This window comes from Pan paniscus, chromosome 11 (assembly GCF_029289425.2).
Source record: "Pan paniscus chromosome 11, NHGRI_mPanPan1-v2.0_pri, whole genome shotgun sequence".
NCBI lineage: Eukaryota > Metazoa > Chordata > Mammalia > Primates > Hominidae > Pan > Pan paniscus.
Window position 1 is genome coordinate 88,467,901 of NC_073260.2, and position 26,536 is coordinate 88,494,436.

At 41.9% G+C, this 26,536-nt stretch overlaps 1 protein-coding gene across 5 annotated transcripts in view; it reads right to left on the bottom strand.

The window, feature by feature from the left end:
- The window catches only part of RECK (reversion inducing cysteine rich protein with kazal motifs), an 87,594-nt gene that overhangs the window by 2,736 nt on the left and 58,322 nt on the right, over positions 1 to 26,536 (bottom strand). For all 5 annotated transcript variants that reach the window (XM_034967414.3, XM_055092046.2, XM_034967415.3 and 2 more), the window contains 10 exons: positions 21,195 to 21,407; positions 19,491 to 19,627; positions 16,445 to 16,585; positions 13,566 to 13,754; positions 11,639 to 11,761; positions 9,239 to 9,410; positions 4,543 to 4,735; positions 2,753 to 2,963; positions 975 to 1,048; positions 24 to 179 (listed from right to left, as the gene is read on the bottom strand). In XM_034967414.3, the coding sequence (XP_034823305.1) occupies positions 24 to 179; positions 975 to 1,048; positions 2,753 to 2,963; positions 4,543 to 4,735; positions 9,239 to 9,410; positions 11,639 to 11,761; positions 13,566 to 13,754; positions 16,445 to 16,585; positions 19,491 to 19,627; positions 21,195 to 21,407 (1,609 nt within the window). The remainder of the gene's footprint in view (positions 1 to 23; positions 180 to 974; positions 1,049 to 2,752; positions 2,964 to 4,542; positions 4,736 to 9,238; positions 9,411 to 11,638; positions 11,762 to 13,565; positions 13,755 to 16,444; positions 16,586 to 19,490; positions 19,628 to 21,194; positions 21,408 to 26,536) is intronic.

Consider the following 26,536-nt stretch of genomic DNA (forward strand, 5'->3'; position numbering starts at 1 on the left):
TTCACAACATGTGCTGAACTCACCTGCAGAGCTTTTGGATAGTGATCGACGGGAATGATCAGGATCACAATTTCTGATTCAATGCTGAAGTATCCAAACACATCACACTGTGGGACAGACACGTGCATGCGGATTTTCTGAAGTATTTCCAGAACTGTTATTGGCTTTTTATTTGTTACCTGGAAAGAGAAAACATGTATTACCTGAAAAAAAGAAGAATTCCTATGACTGCCTAAGCTCCCTTGCTTTGGGCTGCCAGCTGAGGAGGCTCTTTTGACCACACAGCCCTCAACGGAAGGCCCAACCGCAGCTTTGCTAGGCCAAATTCTGAATCTCCAGTCCATCACAATGGGGTTTTGCCTGACTGAGAAACTCTGTAGTGAAGATATATACTTTCACCAGAACACTTTTGCAAAAAGTGACTGTTCTGAGGTAGAGGTCACAGGGTTTTTAAAAATACAGGTGTTTGTAATCAAAATGGGGCTAAATCTCTAGGTTGTGGCAAGTGTTGGGTGCAACATTTCTGGAGCCCTGTGATGGTGCAGAAAAGAGAAAGGGCAGAACTATGCAGGGAACGGGCAGGGCTCCAGAAGGTCCCCTCAGGAGGCACGGGGACTGGTGTGAGGGGAGGCGACCTCAAAACCACCTGGGCACCCACCAGTCTCTGGCTACCTGGCTCTGCCTGCAGCCCCACCTATGCTTACTGTGCCAGCAGGGGCCTTTTCTAAGAAAGGCTCATGCTGACTGTGATGTGCACAGCCAGGGTGTAGGGGGGAGGAACATGGGCTTGGGAGTCAGCCAGCCTGGGTGCAAACCCTCATCCTACTGATTAAGGGCTATATGGCCCTGGGAAAGTTGCTTTTCTGAAGATTAGTTTCTTTATCTATGAATGAGGACAACACATTCTACTCTCTAGGATTACTGAGAGGCTTAGCAATAAGATTTCAATAGCATCTGAATATAAAGCAATTTACCTTAGCAATAGTATCCAGTTTTTCTTTGTCAAATAAAACTCTTAACATCCCAGCACATAATGGGCAACAAGCACCTGTATAACAGAAACCATTTTATGTGTGTTCAGAATTAGAAACAAAGAGAATTTAAAATCCTTAGTGAAATGTCCAGCCCTTCATTTTGGGCAGGAGAGTTACAGTGTCCTTCCCAAAGACTGTACCTTCATATAAGCTCCTTGACCAACCTGGAGTCCTCTCATCTCTACATTTACCAAAATCCTTCCTCTACCCCTGCTTTTCATCCTTCACCACTCCTTGGAGTGAGAAGGCTGTGGTGCAGATAGCATAGAGACAGCTGGCTTTTCAAGAGACCTGGGGCCTGATCCTGCTCTGCCTCAAAACTCACTGTGTGCTTCTGGGCAAATGCTTCTGCCAGGCCTTGTTTCCCTGTCTGCAAAATAAGGGAGTTGGTGTTTCAGGGGTTCCATGAGTGTTTGATTCAAATTTAATTTTTTTTTTTTTTTGAGACAGAGTCTCGCTCTGTCGCCCAGGCTAGAGTGCAGTGGCGCGATCTCGGCTCACTGCAAGCTCCGCCTCCCGGGTTCACGCCATTCTCCTGCCTCAGCCTCCAGAGTAGCTGGGACTACAGGTGCCCGCCACCATGCCCGGCTAATTTTTTTGTATTTTTAGTAGAGACAGGGTTTCACCGTGTTAGCCAGGATGGTTTCGATCTCCTTATCTCGTGATCCGCCTGCCTCGGCCTCCCAAAGTGCTGGGATTACAGGTGTGAGCCACCACGCCCGACCGATTCAAATTTAATTTTAAAAATTATTTTAAACTGCTAAAACCCATAACAGAATATGGCATAATCAAATATAATATTATGCCGTATTTTCACACGACAGAGATTTTACCAATCCATTAGCAGCCTCTCTGCCCTGGGCCCCTCCGATTCCCCTTCATTTCGTGTCATCGTACTTGCTGCCATCTGGTTTAGTGCAGATTTGCATGGCAACTTATGTTTGGTCTGTCACCTCCCTCAGAACATGGTCTCTAGAAGGAAAAGGGCTTTGTTTTTCTCACTGCTGTGTCCCCAGTGCTTAGAGGAGCGTCTGGCACATAGTGAAAGCTAAATAAACATTTGATGAATTAACGGATGGAGGAATGAACCTGTTAGATCCAGATTAACCTGTTCTGTGCAGACTTGGAATAAAGTCTCTTCTGCTACTTCTGTTTGACTAAGAGTGTGAGATTGTAAGGTAAGCTGTTTTAAAAAACTGTTATTGCTAAAAACAGTCTGTATGAAACAAAACTTTTCTGATTATATGCAAGTAAAACAATTAAATTAGATGTTAAGGCCAATCTAAGACAACAACTATCTTCTGTTTCTCTCAATTTCAAAAGTTTGTGTTCATCAAAACTACTTTAATTATTCATTAATTAGTAATTCATTATTTGTTAACTTCGTAATAAGTAAACATTATGCATTTAATAACCCTAATTTTCATAATTGAATACTGCTTTATCTGTTTATATATTGGTGTTTGGTGTAAGATTTAGCTTGAGAAAAGGCTGCTGTATTGTTTTAAAGTAGCAGGACACCAGATGATATCGAAGGCAAGCCCTAGTTTTTTAAGGTCAACCCAAAGTAGTGAGTATGATCAGCATAAGAATCTCTTCAAGACTTTCTGAAAAACGTAAATGAGCTAGTCAGCTCTCTTCTCAATGACTCACTCTCTGGAGGTGGATAAGCAAATCTTCTCAGTCCTCCCCTGTCCACCCCGATACTGCCAGCCTACCCGGTGGGATGATGGGTTTGCATCCAGCTGCCAAGAGCGAAGGACACTTGACAGAAGCACACTCGGCGACGGAGCTGTGCTCTGAGAGGACTCCGACGGCCTGGCAGTCCCCATAGTAATCGACTGCCACGCGATCCGAGTAGGCAGCACACACGCTGCTGTAGGTCTCACCATTGTGCCCACATACGGGCTCGGTTGCTCTGCAAAAGGGCTGAGGGCAAACAAATCACATTTAGCCTGGAAATGTCTATGTTGTACCTTTCCCAACCAAGAGTACACAGCATGCCTCCCTATTTTCAGGAAGGAAAAAAGACACAGGTATAAATTATGAGGACCTCTTAAGTTCCTGAGGTGGGCTAAATGCTGGGGGTGGTGGTGGCGTGGGCAGCAATATGGGTGTCTCCAGATGAGCTGAAAGATTACTTTTCTCAGCCTCTCTGGGATCTGGGTGCTTATTCCATGTGAACTGATAAGAGATAAAAATCTTCTTTCCTGCTACCTCTCTCTGCTCTGCTCAGACTTCTGTTAGTATCCCAGAAGCGCCTCTTTAAGATGACCAGATCAATCTTCATGCAAATGCAGAGGTCTTATCATTTCATGCTGGGTATGGGATAAGGAGAGGGAGGAGTTGGGGGAGCAGTGGGGTAGACAGACTCTGGAGCCAACAGGTAGGTCAGGAATAGATCAGAGAAAAATCACAGCCAGGAGAAGGGAACAAGTAGGGGAAGACAGAATTCAGGGTAGACGGGATCAATGCAAATGGCACAGGGGCTCTGAGAGAAAACAAGCATGTTTCAGGGAGACATCATGATGGAATTTTTCTAACCATGAAGACCAGAGAATGTGAAGCAATCATTTTAAGTGTCAGCTGGTTGTGGGCAGCGGATGCTAGCCCCAAAGCGCGGCCCCAGGGAGAGGGGCAAGCATAAAAACAGTGGTGCATGAGAGAAGCCTCAAAAGGAATTGTCCTTGGTTTTTTCTTTTTTTTTAGATGGAGTCTTGCTCTGTCGCCCAGGCTGGAGTGCAATGGCATGATCTCGGCTCACTGCAACTTCCGCCTCCCGGGTTCAAGCGATTCTCCTGCCTCAGCCTCCTGAGTAGCTGGGATTACAGGCATGTGCCACCATGCCCAGCTAATTTTTGTATTTTTAGTAGAGATGGGGTTTCACCATGTTGGTCAAGCTGGTCTTGAACTCCTGACCTTGTGATCCACCTCTTCTGCCTCCTAAAGTGCTGGGATTACAGGCGTGAGCCACCGCGCCCGGCCCAGTTTTTTTCCTTAAAACATAAATGCAGATTCCATAAACCTACAAAACTGAGAGATAAGCTTATGTAAAAAGACATTAAGTCTTAAAGAAAATTTCAATGACTTTTCAGTACCTTGGGAGGTGGGACTGATGTGGGAAGAGTAGGAAAACTTTTCTTGGTTTTGACTCACATGCTTCCTGCTTTGTTTCTTAGTGAGGGCCCAGAGAACTATGAGAAGTAAGAATGATGTTGACCATGCCAGGGTTGTGAAACTTTTAAGTTCTTTTCCTAGGAGTGGACTGCAAGAAGCCACTCTCTGTTCTTGCTTGTACACCAGATGTGCAAAGGTACACACACTAGCAAGATAGCTTCCAGAGTAAGGAGAAGGAGCCAGTCTTCCTTTTTAGTGGAGGACTGGGTGCTATAGATTTGACAGGATTCACAGAAGACCCTCGGCTGGTCTTACTGTTGATTCATCTGTAAAATATCATAAACCAATTTTATCCCTAGTGTACTTTGTTTTGTCAGCCAAAGCACTGTACCTGGCAGGGACCTTTGTAAGAGAGGCTTTTTCCTCTTTGGTATAAAGTGCAGAGATTGTTGTGCTCCATGTGGTCTGTGTCACAAACAGGATCTTGGACCTGGTCACACGCGAGCTGTCTTGGTACACACTCATACTGGCTACATCCAAATTTATCAAAAGTCGTCAGGCAGACCTGTGGTTTGGGTATGCACCTGAAAAAGATGAATGCAGCACCATGAGCCAATGTAGGGAGGGACTGTGGTGGGGCTAGCAAAGCACTAGATGAGGGATAGGAGGCTGAAGAGAGAGCAAGAGATGAATCAGGACAGTCCTGTTTCCAAAGAGCTTATGTAGAGTGGGAGAGTCAAGCCTGTATATACAGTAGGCTAAAAAGTAGAAAAGATGTGCACAAAGCTTGCGGGGATGAGTCATTCTCGTCTGGGGAGCCTGAAGAAAGCATGGGGAGGAGGCAGTGTTCTAGCTGGAGGGTGGGGGGGTAAAGGGGGCAGCATGGGCTTGCCAGGCTGAGAGAGCAGCCATGAACATAGGTGTGATGCTCAAGGAATGTGGTGCTGGGGAAATGGCAGGTGATCCAGAGGGCAGGAGCCAAGGAGGCACAGACAGACCTATAGCAGAAGGGCCATGATATGAGGCCAAGAGATAGGCTGGAGCCTGAGGCTGGAGGCCCTTGCATTCAATAACAAATGAAACACTTCCACGGGCTTAACTTTCAGCTTGGCTAATATGAATCTATCTTAAGAAAAGGCCTCAGCTGGGCGCGGTGGCTCACGCCTGTAATGCTAGCACTTTGGAAGGCCGAGGCGGGTGGATCACCTGAGGTCGGGAGTCGAGACCAGCCTGACCAACATGGAGAAACCCCATCTCTACTAAAAATACAAAATTAGCCAGGCATGGTGGCGCATGCCTGTAATCCCAGCTACTCAGGAGGCTGAGGCAGGAGAATCGCTTGAACCCAGGAGGCGAAGGTTGCGGTGAGCTGATATCGCGCCATTGCACCCCAGCCTGGGCAACAAGAGCAAAACTCTGTCTTAAAAAAAAAAAAAAAAAAAAAGGCCTCACTCTTTGTCCTAAAATAATTCAGGTTTTTGTGCCTACAAGACCGAGGATCTGATACCAGCTGGTTGCAAATGACTGAGAGAATGCCACCATGAAGCTGGTCTTTCCTAGTAAGATGAGGACCTTGCTTCATTCTCAATTCCTGAGCTCCTTCAGAGGGGCTAGGGATGATGATTCTTTTCTTCTTTAGGCTTTTTTCTGCTTTCCTAATTTTTATAAAGGGTTTACATAACTTTCTATAAGAAGATAAGACCCATGAAAATGTTTAGCTTTCACTGGGTATTTTAAGTACTAAGATATATAAATTTTAGTTTATAAAATAAAAGAGGAAGCATATAGTAGCTAGTGTTATTTTAATTTCAAAGGAAATGATTTATACTCTTTTTAGGGCTAACCTGCACCAAAATCACTACCACCGTCACTATGCATGAAATGGTTTGAAATTACAATGCACTTAGTTATGGTTTTATGGAAATTTAAAATATTTGAAGAGAAATAATGGAAAATAATATTTAGAACTTCATTACTTACTAACACGCCAGGGATGAGAAACAGGAATATCAGGAGAAATTTGGTAACTTTGAGAGAAAAAGCTTGATCAATTTGAGTATATGGAAATAAGAGGATCATAAAAAAAAGGTTGAGAATCTGGGGGCAAATAAAAGTAAACGTGAGCAGGGCAGAGACTTGATCTGTCTTGCTTGTTGTTATGTCCTAATGTTTAGAAAAATGCCTGGAACATTAGTAGATACTTGATGGATGAATACAATTCTTAACAATTATTATTATTATTATTATTTGAGACAGAGTCTTGCTCTGTCACCCAGGCTGGAGGGCAGTGGCGTGATCTCAGCTTACTGCAACCTCTGCTTCCCGGGTTCAAGAGAGTCTCCTGCCTCAGCCTCCTGAGTAGCTGGAATTACAGGCGTGTGCCACCACGCCCGGCTAATTTTTATATTTTTAGTAGAGATGGGATTTCACCATGTTGGCCAGGCTGGTCTTGAACTTCTGGCCTCAAGTGATTCACCCACCTCTGCCTCCCAAAGTGCTGGGATTACAGGTATGAGCCACCGTGCCCGGCCACAATTAATTATTTTTTGAACACATAATACAAGCCCATGGTGAAACTGAAAAAGTACAACATGGTATACAGTGAAAAATAGGCCTCCCTTCTACTCTTGTGTCCTAGACACCTAGTTCCCTTCCCTAGAGGAACCACTATTACCAATTTCTTTCTTTTAGTGTTTTTTGTTTTGTTTTGTTTTGTTTTTAGATGGAGTCTTGTTCTGTCCCCCAGGCTGGAGTGCAGTGGCACCATCTCGGCTTACTGCAGCCTCTGTCTCCCGGGTTCAAGCAATTCTCCTGCCTCAGCCTCCCGAGTAGCTGGGACCACAGGTGGAAGCCACCATGTCTGGCTAATTTTTGGTAGAGAAAGGGTTTCACCATGTTGCCCAGGCTAGTCTCGAACTCCTGAGCTCAAGCGATCTGCCTGCCTCGGCTTCCCAAAGTGCTGGGATTACACGTGTGAGCTACCACTTTCTTATTTATCCTTAGAGATATATTTTATGTAAGGATAAGCATTTATATGTGCTAATCCAAAGGGTATGTGCATTTAAAACTGCAAATTTGGCCAAACTGCCCTCCATAGAGAATGTACCAATCCTCCTCCAGCTCCCTCTTGTACGAAAGCAGCTATTTCCCTATACCATGTTATCAAACTTTAGCTTTGCCAGTCTGATAGATGGAAAGTGGTACACAATTGTAGTTTTAATTTAATTTACATTTCTCTTAATATGAAGAAGGTTAAGCATTGTGGCAGATTGGCTAGATGTTTATCAAATTCACTTCACTTTCTTCCTGGGTATGTATCTAAATTATATCTCCCAGTCTCCCTGGAATTCATTATGGCCAACGGACTGAGTTCTAGACAATGGAATGTGGCTGGAAGTAGTGATGAATGTTACTTTTAGATGTGGCCTATTAAAGCTTCTTAAGAGCAATCCCCACTATCTCCCTTCTCTTATCTGCTGTCCAGATGCAGAAGACACAGAAGAGGACTATGAGGCTGTAGGAGAAGACTGGGTCACTATATGGAAGGATCCCACGTCTCTGAATGACCACATGGAAAGCCGCCTGCTGAAGAAACAAATGGGCTCTATGTAATTATCTACTCTGTGAAATTATTGATATTTTGGAATTTGTATACAGTAGCTGGAATTACTTACCCTAACAAATAAAAGTACCTTTTCAAATGTTTAAGAACCATTTGGATTTCTTTTTTTATGTTTATGTCCTTGGTCCATTTTTCTATTAGGTTATTGATCTCTGTCCATTTTGATATTAGGTTGATCTTTCTCAAATTGATTTGCAGGGGCTCTTTATATTACAAGGACATCAGCGCTTTCTCTGTGATATTCCTTCCAGTGTGTCATTTGTCTGTTACCATGCAGAAAATTTTGAGGTTCACGTAGCTGAATTTTTCAATCTTGTATATACTCAAGAAAGCCTTCCCACTTTGACATTTATTTTTATTGTTTTATTATAAAAGCAAGACAACCTCATTCAGAAAGGCTAGCCAATGGATAAAACAAATGAAAAAATATTAAGACAATCCTCAATTCTACCTCCCAACACAACCTGTATTATTCTTTCAGCTTATTTCTTATGCATTGCGTCCTGTCTTCTTTCCATAGAAACTTTCTTGGATTAGTTTCATTGTATAAAATTTGGCAGATGGATGACTAATTCTTTGCCATTTATTTTAACACATGAGAGAGTCTCCCCCTCCCTCCATATTACACCAGGGTTTTCAGGATGGAGAAGCAGCAATTGCTTAGGAAAGCACTGTGGCATTGGAATGTGTATTGTTCAGGTCATTCAGGCAAGCCAGTGAACACTCTGCTTCCAGAAGGCTGTAACCTAAGGGTCAGCAAGATGCCTGCCGTGGTGGCTGCCCCATACAGAAATCCATCATTAAGGCTGGGGCAACTGTCTTCTGAGCTCAAGTGAGGAAACAGCAGAGAAAGGAGCTCAAAACAAGTAATTTCAAATAGTAGTGAAGTTGCATTTCCAGAGATTTCTCACGTCCAATTTCTAAAACGGTTGCATATAACTAGAAGAAAATTTCCCTTGACTATCAGGTGACAGCTACTAATAAGAATAGACCCTTTTCTCTTGTCTCTTCTGCTACCTCTCCTTATGTTACCTTTTCTGTTTCAGTCTTACAGAACTGCTTTAGTGCCCAACAGACACCATGTTATGGAGATAACAATGTTACGGAGATAACATTTCCAGCAGCCACCACTCTTGTTAGTCTGCCTTCACTACCACTTCTTTTTCTCTACTGCAAACCTTGCCTGCAATCTCTTACTCATCTTTCTAGATTCAGCTAGGTATCACAATCTCTAGAGGCTCCCCCAGGGCCTTCCCCAGGCTGCATTAACTGCCCTACTTCTGGGCTCCCAATCGCAGCACCTTATCAAGCAGCTTTACATGGCTCTCTTTCCCTCCAGACTCCAAACTCTTCAGGGCAGCAGCGATTTCTTAATTTACCTTTCTGTTTTCACTGTCTGGTATATGGTAGATGCTTTGTAAGTACTAGTCTTCAGTTGAATAAAATAAGAAGCCATTTGACTTACCTTTGGTTTTTTTGGCAGGGATTAGGATTACATGGATCCTTTGACATGCATGATCCAAACTCAAACTGATGGTCTTGGAGGCCCACACAGCGAGCAATGCAGGCACTGGGGTAAGTGCGCCCATTCTGCCCACATACAGGGACAAACTGATCTGCACAGTTACAGGGCAGACCTGAGGAGAGGAAACAGCCTCAAAAATATGTATGTGTATATTCCCCCTCCCCTTATATTTCCTTGTTAAGGCAAACCATGAGCAATCATGTGAAGGTCTCACGTTAAAATAGAATTGTAAATTAAGTCAGGAAAAACCTCTCCGATCTCTGACAGGGTTTTTTTTTTTTTTTTTTTGAGATGGAGTCTCGCTCTGTCGCCCAGGCTGGAGTGCAGTGGCGCAATCTTGGCTCACTGCAAGCTCCGCCTCCCAGGTTCACGCCATTCTCCTGCCTCAGCCTCCCGAGTAGCTGGGACTACAGGCGCGTGCCACCACGCCCAGCTAATTTTTTTTTTTTTTTTTTTTTTTTGTATTCTGACAGGGTTTTTAAAGGCAGCAATGCTCTGAATAGCTCATCTGCAAGATGGCTTTCCTTTGTCCTTTTTATTGCCAACTAGTTGAGGGCCCCCTAGACTTTGATCCCAGGTAGAGACCCCTATTAACAAGGCTATAGGTAGGGAAAGTAAAGACTGTTTCTCCTGATTTGGCATATAAAATCTAGAATTTAGATGTTTGAAGTCTGGTGTGGGGATTTCTTGAATGTTAAAGGCTAATACCAAGCATAAGAAAGAGTGGGCTGGGCACAGTGGCTCACGCCTGTAATCCCAGCACTTTGAGAGGCTGAGGTGGGCGGATCACCTGAGGTCGGGAGTTTGAGACCAGCCTGACCAACATGGAGAAACCCCATCTCTACTAAAAATACAAAATTAGAATGGCATGGTGGCGCATGCCTGTCATTCCTAGCTACTTGGGAGGCTGAGGCAGGAGAATTGCTTGACCCCAGGAGGCGGAGGTTGTGGTAAGCCGAGATCACGCCATTGCACTCCAGCCTGGGCAACAAAAGCAAAGCTCCTTCTCAGAAAAAACAAAAAGAAAGAGTGAAGGTTGTAGGTTCCTTCCACTCTCATGTCCAAGACAGTAACTTAGAAAATTACTGTAATTTTAAGACTTACAAATTGTTATGAACTTCTTTCTCTGAGTCACATTTGGAGTGGGACACTGGGTCCCAAGAAATGTGGCACAGTTTTGGGTCAGTAAAATTTCCTTAGTCTGCTAGATCAACAGTCATTGACTTAATTTATCCCAGGACACCAGGGGCCACACACTATAGGAAACAGGGGTCTTGCTAGTTGTAAAGCTCAACTTCTAAAAACATTTAGACATTAACAAAAAAATTTTAAAAAGTCTTCCTTGTAAATCCTTTGCTTATTCTTTATCCCCATATCCCTCTATGGTTTCTCTAAGCAGAATGAATAGTCCTTGCTTGAGCAGGGCAAAGGATAATAATAAAGGATGATGATAATAAAGCAGTGAAGGCTGGGGTAGTGTTCGTCCTACCTCTACTTCCTTACCAGTGTGCCATTCACTTCTTATTTCTGATCCCCTTTTTATTTCCAATGGGCTGGAGGTACAAGGTTGGTAAATCCTTACTCTCCTCTCCTCCACTTCTCCTCCACCCGGCCCCCACCCCTCTCCACATGTAATACTAATTCTGGGGAAAGAAGAATCAAGTTGCCACTGCAGCAGTGTGAAATGGGGGCAAGGGCAGCTACCTAGTAACTTTTTACCCACAACCAAAGGTATTTTAGATCTAGGAAAAAGCAGATACCAAGATATACCAGCAGACTGTGCTGTTGCTATTGGCAACAATAGCTTCACGAGAGGAAAGCATCCCATCTCACTAGCCTTTTCACTTATTTATGTTGGTGTAAGAATAATAAGAGCAGCAAAGCATAGGAAAGTCAAGAAAGTAATATTCTGGGATATTATTGTTTGTGGGAGTCTAGATGAAGAAGTAAGCTAAGGTAGGCTGAGGAAGAAGGTGCTGAGAAACAAACTGAGAACATGCATGGACATTTTAGATCATAGCAGTAGGGGTAAATGGGGTATTCTACCAGGTAGAAAAGTTCAATTTAATTAAACCCATTCCAATCACTGGCTCTGTTCTTTTTGACTCATGAAATTCCAGAATATTAGTGCTAAGGGCCCTAAGACACCATTTAGTATAATACCTTCAATTCATAGAGGAAGAAACTGAGATCCAGGGAGGAAAAGCATCTTGCCCTTAGATTCTGTATTGATTTTATTGTGTACATTTGCAGTTAAGACTGGAGAAGCTGCCTTGAAGGGAAAAATGTGTGCAAAGAAATGATGGCCCCTGAGGATAGACTCTGGGCGATCACAGTCACCTGTGAAGGTACGACGGTCATCTTCTGAACTGTGCTCACTGAGGCAAAGGCGGGTAGAGCACACCAAATTGCCAGCAAAACAAGAACAGACATTGCAGTCAATACTAAAGGATGTTCCATGACCTGACAGAAACAGAAAGAAAATGTTGATCTATATCATGCATTGAGAAATAGAGCACGTATTACAATTTTAATAGTTCAACAAGTTTTTAAATGGAAATTCCTTTCTTTCTTTTTTTTTTTTTTTTTGAGAAGGGTCTCATTCTATCGCCCAGGCTGGAGTGCACTGGCGTGATCCCAGCTCACTGCAACCTCCGCTTCCCGGGCTCAGGTGATCCTCCCACCTCAGCTTCCCAAGTAACTGGGACTATAGGTGTACACCACCACATCTGGATATTTTTTGTATTTTTTGTAGAGACAGGGTTTCACCATGTTGTCCAGGCTGGTCTTGAATGCCTAGGCTCATGCCATCTGCCTGCCTCGGCCTACCAAAGTTCTGGGATAACAAGCATGAGCCACTGTGCCCAGCCAGAAATTCTTGAAAGATGACTTCTGAATATACCAACTAGAGTAAAATCTGTGGGATTTATATTTTCATATTTGCCTCCTATCGTATTCCTCCAAGCCCCTGAAGTGCTGGTCTTACCAGGGTGCTCCCTATCCTCTAAGAATGTTTCTGGCTGCCCCTTCTGCTTTGAAAGCTCATCTGTCCAGGGCCAGACCTGATGCCATCTTTGGATCAAAGACTCTTCTGATGCCCTGGCAGGAATGCCCAGCTCCCAGAAGAGCACTTGGTCTGCAACTTTTTTTGGCTCAAATTCTCTTATCTTAACACATAAAGCATGATCTCATCCCCCATCCGGGTTTCAGCTCCATAAGGCACTAGTATGCTCTTTTGTACAGAATAGGCATTTAGTCAGTGAAATGTTACGGAAGGAATGAATCTGTCCTGATATTTTCTGTGATACAAAGTACCTACCTTCATAGTTTAGTCAAGCAGAATATGGATTGAGAGATAAATACCTGACTTGCTCTAAGGCAGAAATTTGACAGCTAATTTTAGCCAAGAGCACTCTTCTTTCTAATCAAATCTCACACAGAAGAGTAAACCAAAAAGCATATAAAAGCTGAACTACTATGGTTGAAGGGGTAGGGGATGGGAGTAGAAATGGGGTAGCAGAGTGAGCCTGTGGGGAGGGAACAGATCCTAAAAAGTGGTGTTTTTTCACAATTGTTTGAAATCATATATTGACATGAATAGTTGTTGGGGCTACAAGCAAAAGATGGTTAAGGAAGCAGTGGAGTCTAAGATTTTTAGGGAAGGTGGTCAAAGTACTTTTTAATGTACTTTTTTTCCAAACTCCTAACAGTGTAGTTCCTACACCCACTTGCTTTCCATGATGTCAAAATCTGAGTTTCACTTCTGGTGAAGTGAGGGTGGGGTGGGGTATGCCTGAGGAAAGGGTCGGGGGAAGATTACCTGTGTCCTTGGCCTGTGAAGCGTAAGGGATTTGGAGTCAACTAGACCTGGAGCAGAATCCAGCTTTGGTCATTTACTAGCTGGGTGAACTCTTTAAGCATCAGCTTCCTCATCTATGCAGTAAGGGTAATACAGGTATTATTATTACCTATATCAAAGTGTAACTTGGAGGATTTAATGAGATAATGTAAGGCAAGACTTAGCTTTGTGTTTAGCACATGATTAGAATTCAATAAATATTAATTATTATTAGCCATTAGCCCCTTATTGAGGGGACTTCTAAAGACTTCCTTAGAAGTCCTAGTGCTCTGTATAGTTTGAAAAATACTGCCCTGGAGTATCTGATATGCAGACCTTACTCTGTGGTCAGAATCTATCCAGTATTCTTCCTACAAAGTAAAAATAACTAATCTCATATTAAAAACAAAATCAGAGCTTAAGACTCACTTTTTCTTTTTCCTCCAACAATACAAGACTTCTGGAGGTCTATACAGTGCATTTCCATACAGTTTTCTAAGAGTCCACTTTGTCCACATGAACAGATTTTATAACAACCAACTTCCCCTGCAGATGATGGCACCTGGATTAGTGTCCCTTGACGGACAATGAAATCAGAAGCTTCTCCCAGTTTGCAACCTGTACAAGCAAAAATTAGCTGAGAGAGATGGTACTGTTCTATGACATTGTTTTATAACATTAGATATACACTTGATAAAAGTCTTATAGGTACTAAATCACTATTAAAGATTATGTAATAGAACTTTCACCAAATTAAGGAATTGCTTTGGTTCATTGGCCAAAAACATACCTCTCAAATTAAAATTCCACATTCTGGAGGATGGTGGTGATTACAGATCTGTACCCCAAAGTGACCTATCATTCAGTATAACAGTGCTGTAAGATATGTAACTTTTTATTTGTAGGGGCTAGTAAAAAATATTTTAAAATCACATATGTTTTAAAAAATAGAATAGGGAAACTAACAGTATTTTTTTTTTTTTTGAGACGGAGTCTTGCTCTGTTGCCCAGGCTGGAGTGTAGTGGCACGATCTTGGCTCAGTGCAACTTCTGCCTCTCAGGTTCAAGTGATTCTTCTGCCTCAGCCTTCCGAGTAGCTGGGACTACAGGCGCGTGCCACCACACTCAGCTAATTTTTGTACCCGGCTAATTTTTGTATTTTTAGTAGAGATGGGGTTACACCATATTGGCCAGGCTGGTCTCAAACTCCTGACCTCGTGATCCACTTACCTCAGCCTCCCAAAGTGCTGGGATTACAGGCGTGAGCTACCGCGCCTGGCCAGTATTTTTAGAATAATATTGTTCAGAAAAACTTTTAGTGATGGAAAACAAGTATACCTTAAATTCAAGGAAAAACTGAATATTTGGGTGGGCTTATGGAAAACCCATTTTCCATTTTCTATCTTATTATATGATGGGTTTTCTGAGTTTAATGAAACAAGAGGATTCTGAATTGAATTCCTTTTTTTTTTTTTTTTTTTTGAGACGGAGTCTCGCTCTGTCGCCCAGGCTGGAGTGCAGTGGCACGATCTCGGCTCACTGCAAGCTCCACCTCCCAGGTTCACGCCATTCTCCTGCCTCAGTCTCCTGAGTATCTGGGACTACAGGTGCCCACCACCATGCCCGGCTAATTTTTTTTGTATTATTAGTAGAGATGGAGTTTCACCGCGTTAGTCAGGATGGTCTCGATCTCCTGACCTCGTGATCTGCCTGTCTCGGCCTCCCAAAGTGCTGGGATTACAGGTGTGAGCCACTGCGCCCGGCCCCTGAATTGAATTCTATATTTAAATAATATGAAATACAGATGTCACCATTTTAAGTAACTATATCTTATTTTCTTGCCAAAGAAAATACTGACCAACTTATAATGTAAGGGTAAATGGACAGAAAATACGATCTTGAAATTTAAAACAGTCTGACATTTCCAATTTTGACAAGATTATGACTCTATAGCCGATATATTACAGTATTACACATATATTATAGATGATCCTTTGAGACATCATGCTTATTTCATCTTTTGCTTTATTTTACTTTAAAAATATTTTAAGGCCGGGCGCAGTGGCTCACACCTGTAATCCCAGCACTCTGAGAGGCTGAGGTAGGTAGATCACCTGAGGCCAGGAGTTCAAAACCAGCCTGGACAACATGGTGAAACCCTGCTGTCTCTACTAAAAATGCAAAAATTAGCTGGGCATGGTGGTGGGTGCCTGTAATCCCAGCTACTTGGGAGGCTGAGGCAGGAGAATTGCTTGAGCCCAGGAGGTAGAGGTTGCAGTGAGCCAAGATAGTGCCATTACACTCTAGCCTGGGTAACAAGAGTGAAACCCCGTCTCAAAAAAAAAAACGTTTTTTTTTAATCTTTTTTTTTTTTTTTTTTGAGACGGAGTCTGGCTCTGTCCGCCAGGCTGGAGTGCAGTGGCGCGATCTTGGCTCACTGCAAGCTCCGCCTCCCGGGTTCACGCCATTCTCCTGCCTCAGCCTCCAGAGTAGCGGGGACTACAGGCGCCCGCTACCGTGCCCGGCTAATATTTTGTATTTTCAGTAGAGACAAGGTTTCACCACGTTAGCCAGGATGGTTTCGATCTCCTGACCTCGTGATCCGCCCGCCTCGGCCTCCCAAAGTGCTGGGATTACAGGCGTGAGCCACTGCGCCCGGCCTTTTTTAAAATCTTGATTCTAACATGATAAAGAAACATTCTCAATTGGGAAATAGATAAAAAGAAGCAAAATGTTGCAACAACTATATTCTAAAGGGATTGACAGAAAGATAAAGACTATCATAATTCTATGGGATAAAAATCCTTCAGCCTTAAAGTTATATACATTTCAACATAACATTAATCTTTATGGAGATAGCTATACATTCTATTGAATATGCTATTTCTCTATATACTAAAGGAAAGGAAAGAAAAAACATGAACAATGTAGAGTATTTTTTTTCAAACATTACAACATAGAAGAGAAAGTACAAAAAGCTGGTCTGAGCTTCTTTTCTTTCATAGGCTAGAACCCTGCAACTCACGAGAGTCAAGTTTTAGACTGTTATTATTAGTTTACAATTTAAATAACAATGGAGGATTATAAGTGTCTGTCTTTTCCTGCTTACATCAATAATACATGTTTAATGAGAAAATCTCAAACATTATAGAAAAACATAATATAGAACATGAAGTCCCTCATAATCTCACTCCGAAGATAACCCCTATATTACAGAAGGAGCAGGACTGAAAAAAAGAAAGATAGCTCCTATAAAGAAACACTAGCAGCACCTATCCATCCTCTTCTCACACCCACCTACCTCTTACCTTGAACACAAAAGTATGGAAGACAGGGATCTCCAGATGGACATCCTTTTCGGTTTACTTCACAGAGCTCATTGGCAGGGCAAGGATTTGGGTTACAGGGATGAGTCACTTCTTCTACAATGTTACCTAAAGTACTTGGCCCTGAAAAAACCAAAACAGATTAGTTTAACCAACCTAAAAGAGTAAGAGAGAACTGTAAATTATCTGAATTAATTATGGCTGGAATAAATGAAGAGCTCATGAGCATAAAGTAAGGCCTGATTCTACCAAGCTATTAAAACACCGAGATTCTTTCATTTGTGAAATGATGAATTTCACATAAACATACATTCATTCTTTTTTTAAATTTATTGGGATCTACAATATTCCAGGCAAGGTTCTAGGTGCTGGAGATACCGTGATGAACAAAATAGACAAGTCTCTAACGTAGAGTTTACATCTAGTAGAGAAACAGACAATAAATACACTATGTATGAGCTGGGCACAGTGGTTTACGCCTGTAATCCCAGCACTTTGGGAGGCTGAGGCGGGCGGATCACCAGAGGCCAGGAGTTTGAGACCAGCCTGGCCAACATGGTGAAACCCTGTTTCTACTAAAATATAAAAATTAGCTGGGCATGGTGGCAGGTGCCTGTAATCCTAGCTACTCAGGAGGCTGAGGCAGGAGAATTGCTTGAACCCGGGAGGCAGATGTTGCAGTGGGCCGAGATCACATCACTGCACTCCAGCTTGGGAGACAGAGTGCAACTCTTTCTCAAAAAAAAAAAAGCCCCCCCTCAAATTTAGCTGGGTGTGGTGGCATGTGCCAGCTACTCGGGAGGCTGAGGCAGGAGAATGGCCTGAACCTGGGAAGCAGAGGCTGCAATGAGCCGAGATTGCACTACAGCACTCCAGCCTGGGCAACAGAGTAAGATTCCATCTCAAAAAAAAAAAAAAAAAAAAAAAAAAAATATATATATATATATATATATATGCACACACACACACATGCTATGTATGTATATGTGTATCTATAAATAAATAATTAAGTCAGAAAATTGTAAGTAATAAGTAGTGTCAGGGGATAGAAAGTGACAGGTATATTTTGGATAGGGTGGTCAAATAAGATGTCTAAGAAGGATAATTTAGCGTGTTTTATCATAAATGAGAATTTATTATGGTAATATGTATGGACTCCAAACCATGATTATATTTAACTTCGGAAATCATGGCCAAGGAAGAGTCTCACTTGATAGAAACCATGTGTGATATTTAAAGAGATATTTAATTTTCCTCCCATTGATATAGTTTCCTTCTACACAAATATTTGCCTGCTGTAATGGAATCTAGAATTATAAATACAATAAGTGTTGCTTACTTGATTTTAGGCCAGACTCATACTCTAAGACTAACAGAGGTATAAGGGCCCTTGGAGTTCACCTCATTTTGCCTAATTATTTCATAAATAGGGAAGCCGAGGCTCAAAGAAGTGATCTGCTCAAAGACACAAAGGTCTAAATTCCAGTCTGATGCTCTCTTTTTTGCTATATTGGTCACAAAGGTTAAGGGACACAGTTTGTTGGCCTTGAGAAAATATGGCGAATACTACCAGCTACAAATCTACCAGCTACAAATCTACCAGCTACAAATCCAGCACATACTTTTCTCTCCCTGATTACTAAAAGATCTCCAATTTTACTTAGGGCTGCAATGGGCCCAGAGCTTAAAAAATAACCTTTCTCAGTTTTCCTTACAACTAGGGATGGACAGTGTGACTAGGGAGAAGTTGTTTGCTCTGTCCCTTCCTTTTTACCATCTGGAACTAGATTATGGTGGTTAGAACTCCAATAGCCATGTTGTGATGACAAAGTACATTAAGTAATCTTGATGACTGAAGCTAAATGCTAAGGATGGTGGGGAAAGATAAAAGGAGCCTGGATTCCTGATGATGAAGCCCTAGACTATTTGTTTCTGGGCTTTCTTTTACTTCTATTTGTTCTGTTTTTTGTTAATCCTACCTAACACAGGAAAACAAAGGCTGACTTCACTGTCTGCCTTTGTAGCCAGATCATGGCACAGATGCCCCCTGGTGGCAGCCTGAACACTTCCCTTATCTTAACTACTGGGTGTGTAGTTGTTCTACTTGTCATCCCCTGGTTTCCACCATGTATGGGTCTCACTGCCAAGAAGCTGAGCTCCAGCTCCAGGATCCCTCAATGAGATAGCAACACGCTCTTCTAGCTTTTGGCGGGAGTATTTGGCAGAGAAAAACTGAAGCAGTGAGATAAGTTCCATTTTTACATATTAAGCTAGACTATCTTTTTTTTTTTTTTTTTTTTTTTTTTAGACAGAGTCTTGCTCTGTTGCCCAGCCTGGAGTACGTTGGTGTAATCTGGCTCACTGCAAGCTCTGCCTCCCAGGTTCACGCCATTCTCCTGCCTCGGCCTCCGGAGTAGCTGGGACTACAGGCGCCCGCCACCACGCCTGGCTGATTTTTTTGTATTTTTAGTAGAGACGGGGTCTCACCGTGTCAGCCAGGATGGTCTCGATCTCCTGACCTCGTGATCCACCTGCCTCAGCTTCTCAGAGTGCTGGGATTACAGGCTTGAGTCACCACGCCTGGCCTAGACTATCATTTTTTATACCCTGTTGGGTGAGTAAGTCCAAGCCAATTCCTGGCTCTCATCCACTGACACTCTGATGACAAAAGGCTGATAGTCTCTGGGGGTAAATTCCACTTTCTAGTCATTATTATGGTAAGAAGACAGCAATGATATGGAGCTGGTTATCTGAGAATGCTGGCCCCCTGAGTCACTGCTTAGAATTCCTGACTGACCACAGTTCATACCTCCTCAGACTGATAGAATCACTTCTGCTTACATATTTTAAAACAACAATTCTTTCCTGGGCCAAAAAGGCCAAGCAAACAAGAGTCTGTGATTGAGATGGTATCATTGAATCCCATGTTCTCAACAGATAAATGCTCATCCAAAACAAATAGTAAAACAAATAGTTGGAAGAGAGAAGTATTTGAAATCTAAAAACACACATACAAAAAAGTACTTACTGAGGTATGTATCCAAAGGTATACAATTCTTCAGATCATCTGTAGGTGACAGAAGCTCACAAATACTTTCAGCTGTGTGGTCTTCAGGGAATTTGTTCTGGTCTCCACATTTTTTAAGAATCTCCACACAATCTGATCTTGAAAAAAAAATGCACATAAGTTTAGAGCTTGAGGAACCTCCTCATGTTGTCCAGTCAACATCACTTGTTTCTGAAGCTTTCCAGAAAGTAAGCTTTCATAACTTAACATGTTTCATAATTGGTTAAGTATGGCAAAAGAGAACAAGAGTCACAGGAGAGCTCAGGTTGAATAATAAATGGAAAGCACCCCTAACTTTCTGTTGTCTGAGACCAAAGCCCTTACTCAAATTGTACACTTCTTCGTACTGTTACTACCAGCAATGTGGCTTTTCAGTATCTTTGAAAGGAAATTAAATGAAGCTAGTCTGATTTACTCTCTGCAAAAATCATATATCCTCTCTTCTAGGACCTTATGCTGGCTTGTTTGCTTGCTTGCCTCTTTTGCCTTCCCTTCCTTATCTAAGTCTCTTTTTAGTTATCAACATTAGCATCTGGCCTATAACAACTAGAAAGTCCACTACTTTAAAATGTTCTTGGTCTTCAATAGGGATTTGACTCCTACAAGTTTTCTGTGCTAAGAGTCTACATATTCCCCTCTTGTTGCCTCTTGCTTGTCACCTAATTGTTATACCTCAGTATTTCCCCATCAGGTTATCACGAAGCCATGTCAGAGAATAGACTGGACTCTGTTTAAGGTTGAAATTATTAAGGTATCCAGCAGCACTGAGCCACATACCAACAGCTTAGGGGCTGGATATTAACTTGGTTTTGGAAAACTTTTGGAAAAAAAGATATGTGAAGAACAATGGGCAGATTACTATGTGTTAAATGCTTTTGGTTTCACCCACTATAGCAGCTCCTATCTTTACTTGATCCTTGATTTCCTAAGCAAAATAAGCTCCTTAAGAAGAGCAAAGTCGGCTGGGCGCAGTGGCTCAGGCCTGTAATCCCAGCACTTAGGGAGGCCGAGGCGGGTGGATCACCAGGTCAAGAGATTGAGACCATCCTGGCCAACATGGTAAAACCCCATCTCTACTAAGAATACAAACATTAGCTGGGCGTGTAGTCCCAGCTACTCGGGAGGCTGAGGCAGGAGAATTGCTTGAACCTGGGAGGTGGAGGTTGCAGTGAGCTGAGATCATGCCACTGCACTCCAGCCTGCCGACAGTGAGACTCCATCTCAAAAAAAAAACACAAAACAAAACAAAAAAAGAAGAAGAAGAGCAACGTCTAACAGAATATAAGACAAGTCCATAAATTAACATATAAAAATAGAATTGTGCATCAGAGGTATTTAATAAATGTTTCATGAACTAAGTTCCATAAGAGAAGTACAAATAAAGGTCTATAGGAATCTGTAGTAAGGATAAATCACTTTCAGCTGGAGAAATCTGGGAAGACTACAGGAATGTCTGGTATTTCAGAGGAGACAAGGACAGCCAGTAGGTGGTGATGAGGGGAGCAGTATTTCAACTAGAGGAGGAAAAAGTGGGAAAGCATTTGACATACGGGGGTGATAGGCAAAGGAAGTGGTAAGAGAGAAAATTCTATGGAGAGGCTCTGGCTAGAGATCACGGAGGGTCTGAACTAAAGCTGGAGAATCGTTAGGATGAAAGAAACTTACTTGCAAATAATACTTCCCCGAGATTTACTATGACAAGGTTTAATCTGCAGTGAACAAGCTATTGCTTTCCACATCTCTGGCTGGCACTTTTTAATATCAAGAACAGGTATATTGATAAATGGCATCTTTATGCTTCCTTTCTCCCACAACTTCATGTCATTCATGGCTCCTTGATCTGACTGTGCATTACAACTCCTGAAAAGTTCTGTTGGCCTAAAGAGAAAAAAGGCCAGAAAGAATCAAGAGGCAATTATTTTCTAGAGAGAAGCAACAAGTAAAATCCTGACATACTAATGCATCAGAAAAATCTGGTTTTCTTAAGAAAGCACATACAACCCATGAAAGGATATCAGCTTCGACTGTATGAAGATTCAGTGTAGACACTAGCATTGAACTCTGATTGCATGTTTTCTTTTTAACAGATTCTTGTGGGGCAGTTTAAAACTTCACAATTCTCCAAACAGGACTATTATCCCCAGACTATCCCATTTCATTTCATAAAATAAATATTATGAGGCCAACTTTTTAAAATGGCAACATAATTTACAAAAGCAAAATGCACCAATTTTATGGGTACAGCTTGGTGTGCTTTGACAAATATGTACATCCATAAGCACATCTAAATCAATTAAGGAACCCATCCAACATTTCAGCCAGTTCCCTTGTGCCGCTGTTGAGTTAATGCCTCCCTACTGACTGCAACTCAGAGGCCATAACTATTTATACTTATATCACCATAGATTAATTTCGCCTGTTCTAGGCTGGGTGCAGTGGCTCACACCTGCAATCCTAGCACTTTGGGAGGCCAAGGCAGGAAGATAGCTTGAGCTCAGGAGTTTGAGACCAGTCTGGGCAACATAGCAAGATTTCATCTCTACTAAAAAAAAACAAAAACAAACAAACAAAAAAATTGTGGCACGCCTCTAGTTCCAGCTACTCAGGAGGTGTGGCAGGAGGATTGCTTAAGCCCAGGAGTTCAAGGCCAGCCTGGGCAATAAAGGAATACCCCATGTTGAAAAAAATTTAAGCAAATTTTAAAGTAGTTATCAAGTTATTTAAAATTATAATAAACCCATTACATGTTAATATAAGTATTTTTATGAAAAATAACTATTTTCCAAAGTAAACATTAGCGAGAAGGATAGGACTGTTTTACAGTTTTGCAAATCTCTGTAATGTCTGGCTTAATAGAACTCAGGTGGATTTTCATATCTGCTTCTGCATTCAATCTGTTGTTGTATCACATGTTTTATAGCCACTGGAAAGCTCCACTGTTGTTGCTGTTGTTGTTGTTGTTGAGACAGGTTCTCACTCTGTCACCCAGGCTGGAGTGCAGTGGCATGATCACAGCTCACTGCAGCCTCGACCTCGTGGGCTCAGGTGATCCTCCCACCTCAGCCTCCCAAGTAGCTGGGACTACAGGCACCCACCACCACACCTGGTTAATTTTTGTATTTTCTTTAGAGACAAGGTTTTGCCATGTTGCCCAGGCTGGTCTCAAACTCCTGGGCCCAAGCGATCTGCTCACTTTGGCCTCTCAAAGTGTTGGGATTATAGGTGTGAGCCATCATGCCTGGGCTAGAACATTTTCATCACCCTATAAAGTACCCTTGTGCCCCCTCTAGTCAATCCCTGATTCCAGCAGAGGAAAGGATATTCTGATCTTTATCACCATAGATTACATTTGCCTATTCTTGGATCTCATGTGTCAAGAATGTATTTTGTGTTGGGCTTTTTTTCTCAATGTAAGATTCATCCATTGCTATCCCATTGTTTGGATGCACCACAATGTTATATTCTTTCATTCTCCTGATAGATGTTTTGGTTCCTCTCCCCCATTTTTTGGGCTATTACGAATAAGGGTACTAGACAGGTCTTTATTTGGACATATGTTTTCATGTCTCTTGGGTAAATGCTTCAGGATAAAATTGTTAGGTCATAGATTTAACTTTTGAAGAAACTGAAAAAAAGCTCCAAAGTCCTCAAACTATCTTCTACTCCCAGTAGTAACATACTACAAGAATTCCACTTGCTTCATATGCTTACCAGTCTTTTAATTTCAGGCATTCTTGTGAGGGTGAGGAGGCACTGAATTGCTATTTTAATTTGTATTTTGCCATGACTGATAATAATGAACCCTTTAATGAACTAGATGGCTATTTCTTTTAAATTTTTTAAATGGACAAAAATTATATATTTATTGTGTGCAACGTAATATATTTAAACATGACACGTGGAATGGCTAAATTAAGCTAATTAAAATATGCATTACCTCACATACTTATAAATTTTTTGTGGTAAGAACATTTAACATCTACTCTCTTGGCAACTTTCAAGTATACAACTCACTGTTAACTATAGTTACCACATTGTATAATAGATCTCTTGAACTTACTCCTTTTGTCTAAATAAAATTTTGTGTCCTTTGACCAACATTTTCCCAATCCTCTCCCCTCTCTCCTCCCTCTTCTCTCTCCTCCTCCTGCACCACCTTTTCCAGCCACCCTCTGGTAACCACTATTCTATTCTCTGCTTCCATGAGTTTGATTTTTTTAGATTCCACATATAAGTGAGATCGTGCAGTATTTGTCTTTCTGTGCCTGGCTTATTTTATTTAGTGTCCTCCAGGTTCATTCATATTGTTGCAAACAACAGGATTTCCTTCTTTATAAAGGCTGAATAGGATTCCACAGTGTATATATACCACATATTCTTTATCCATTCATTCATTCATTGATGAATACAGGTTGATTCTATATCTTGGCTATTGTAAATAATGCTGCAGTGAATGTGGGAGTGAAATATCTCTTCAACACGCTGATTTCCTTTCCTTTAGATATGTACCTAGTAGTGGAATTGCTGGATCATATGGTACCTTCTATCTTTAATTTTTTGAGGACCCCCCATACTGTTTCCCATAATGGCTGTACTAACTCACATTTCCATCAACAGTGTACAAGACTTCCCTTTTCTCCACATCCTTGCTAACAATTGTTATCTTCCATCTTTTTGATAATAGCCATTTTAACACGTGAAGGGATAGTTCATTGTGGTTTTAATTTGTATTTCACTGATAATTAGTGATGTTGAACATTTTTTCATATACTTGATTAAATGGCCATTGTGATGTCCTTCTTCGGTAAAGGGTCTTTGAAAGTTTCTTGCACAATTTTTTTCTTTTTTTTCTTTTTGAGATGGAGTCTTGGTCTGTCGCCCAGGCTGGAGTACAGTGGCGCGATCTCAGCTCACGGCAACTTTCACCTCCTAGGTTCAAGCGATTCTCCTGTCTCAGCCTCCCAAGTAGCTGAGACTACAGGTGCCTGCCACCACGCCCAGCTGATTTTTAAAAATATTTTTAGTAGAGACGGGGTTTCACCATGTTGGCCAGGCTGGCCTTGAACTCTTGACCTCAAGTGATCCACCTGCCTCGGCCTCCCAAAGTGTTGAGATTACAGGTGTGAGCCACCACACCTGGCCTTTTTTGCATAATTTTAAAATTGAGTTGTTTTACTTTTCATCATGATGTTGTAGGAGTTATTTATGTATTCTGGATACACAAGTTCTTTGACAAATATGTGTGTGTGTGTGTGTGTGTATGCACGCACCTGTGCATGATATGTTGAACATTCCCTCTCAAGTCTATGACTTGACCCTTCAAGTTTTAAATGATGTCTTTTGGCAAACAAAAGATTTTACGGTTGAAGTCTAATTCATTTTTTTCTTTTAAAATTGTATATTTTGTGTCCTGTCTACAAAATCTTTGCCCACACAAAGTTTGTGAAGATGTTCTCCTATTAGCTTTAAATTTTTAGTTTTTATGTTTAGTTCTATGATCCATCTGGAAGCAGTTTTTTGTGTAGGGTGTGAAACACAGGTTGAGGTTCATTTTTTCCCCCTCCATAAAGATATTCAATTATTCTAGTATTATTTGTTGAAAAGATGTTTCTATTTATTTTATTTTATTTTATTTTTTATTTTTTTGAGACGGAGTTTTTGCTGTGTTGCCCAGGCTGGAGTGCAGTGGCACAATCTCAGCTCACTGCAACCTCCACCTCCCGGGTTCAAGCGATTCTCCTGCCTCAGCCTCCTGAGTAGCTGGGATTACAGGTGCCCGACACCATGTCCCGCTAGTTTTTGTATTTTTAGTAGAGACGAGGTTTCACCATGTTGGCCAGGCTGGTCTTGAACTCTTGACGTCAGGTAATCCACCCACCTTGGCCTCCCAAAGTGCTAGGATTACAGGCGTGAGCCACCATGCCCAGCCTTTTAAAATTTTTTTTTTGAGATAGGGTCTCACTCTGTCACCCAGGTTGGAGTGCAATGGCATGATCTTGGCTCACTGCAACCTCCACCTCCCAGGCTCAAGCCATCCTCCCACCTCAGCCTCCTGAGCAGCTGGGACTACAGATGCACACCACTACACCCAGCAAATTTTTTTTTTTTTTTTCTTGAGACGGAGTTTCATTCTTGTTGCCCAGGCTGGAGTGCAATGATGTGATCTCAGCTCGCTGCAACCTCCGCCTCCCAGGTTCAAGAGATTCTCCTGCCTCAGCCTCCCAAGTTTACAGGCACCCGCCACCATGCCTGGCTAATTTTTTTTTTGTATTTTTAGTAAAGACGGGGTTTCACCATGTTGGCCAGGCTGGTCTCGAGCTCCTGACCTCAGGTGATCCACCCACCTCGGCCTCCCAAAGTGCTAGGATTACAGGCGTGAGCCACCGTGCCCGGCCAATATTTTGTATTTTTGATTGATGGTGTTTCACCATGTTGCCCAGGCTGGTCTCAAACTCCTGAGCTCAGGCATTCCAACTGCCTCAGCCTCCCAAACTGCTGGGATTATAGGGGTGAACCACCATGCCTGGCTGAAAAGATGTTTATTTTTGTATTGAATTGCCTTGCTGCTCTTGTTGAAAATCAGTTTCCTATACTTGAATTGAATTTCCTAATCTTTTATTGAGGATTTTGGCATCTCTGAGTGACACAGGACAATAGTTACCTTGTTTTTAATGTCCATGTCGGTTTTGGTATCAAGGTAATGCTAGCCTCATAAGAGGAGTTGGGATATGTTATCTGCTTCCTGAAAAATTCTGTGTAATAATTGCATAATTTTTTCCTTATGTGTTTGGTAAGCATTACCAGTAAAGCCAGAAGTTTTCCTTGTGTGAAGATTTATAATTACAAATTCAATTTCTCTAATAGTTATAAGAATAATCCTAACTTGTACTTCTTCTTGTGTTAGTTTTGGTTTTTAAGGAATGCATCCATTTCATCTAAATTGCAGGATTTACTGGCATAAAGTTGTTCATAGTATTCCATTTATTTTTTGAGAGAGTCTTGCTCTG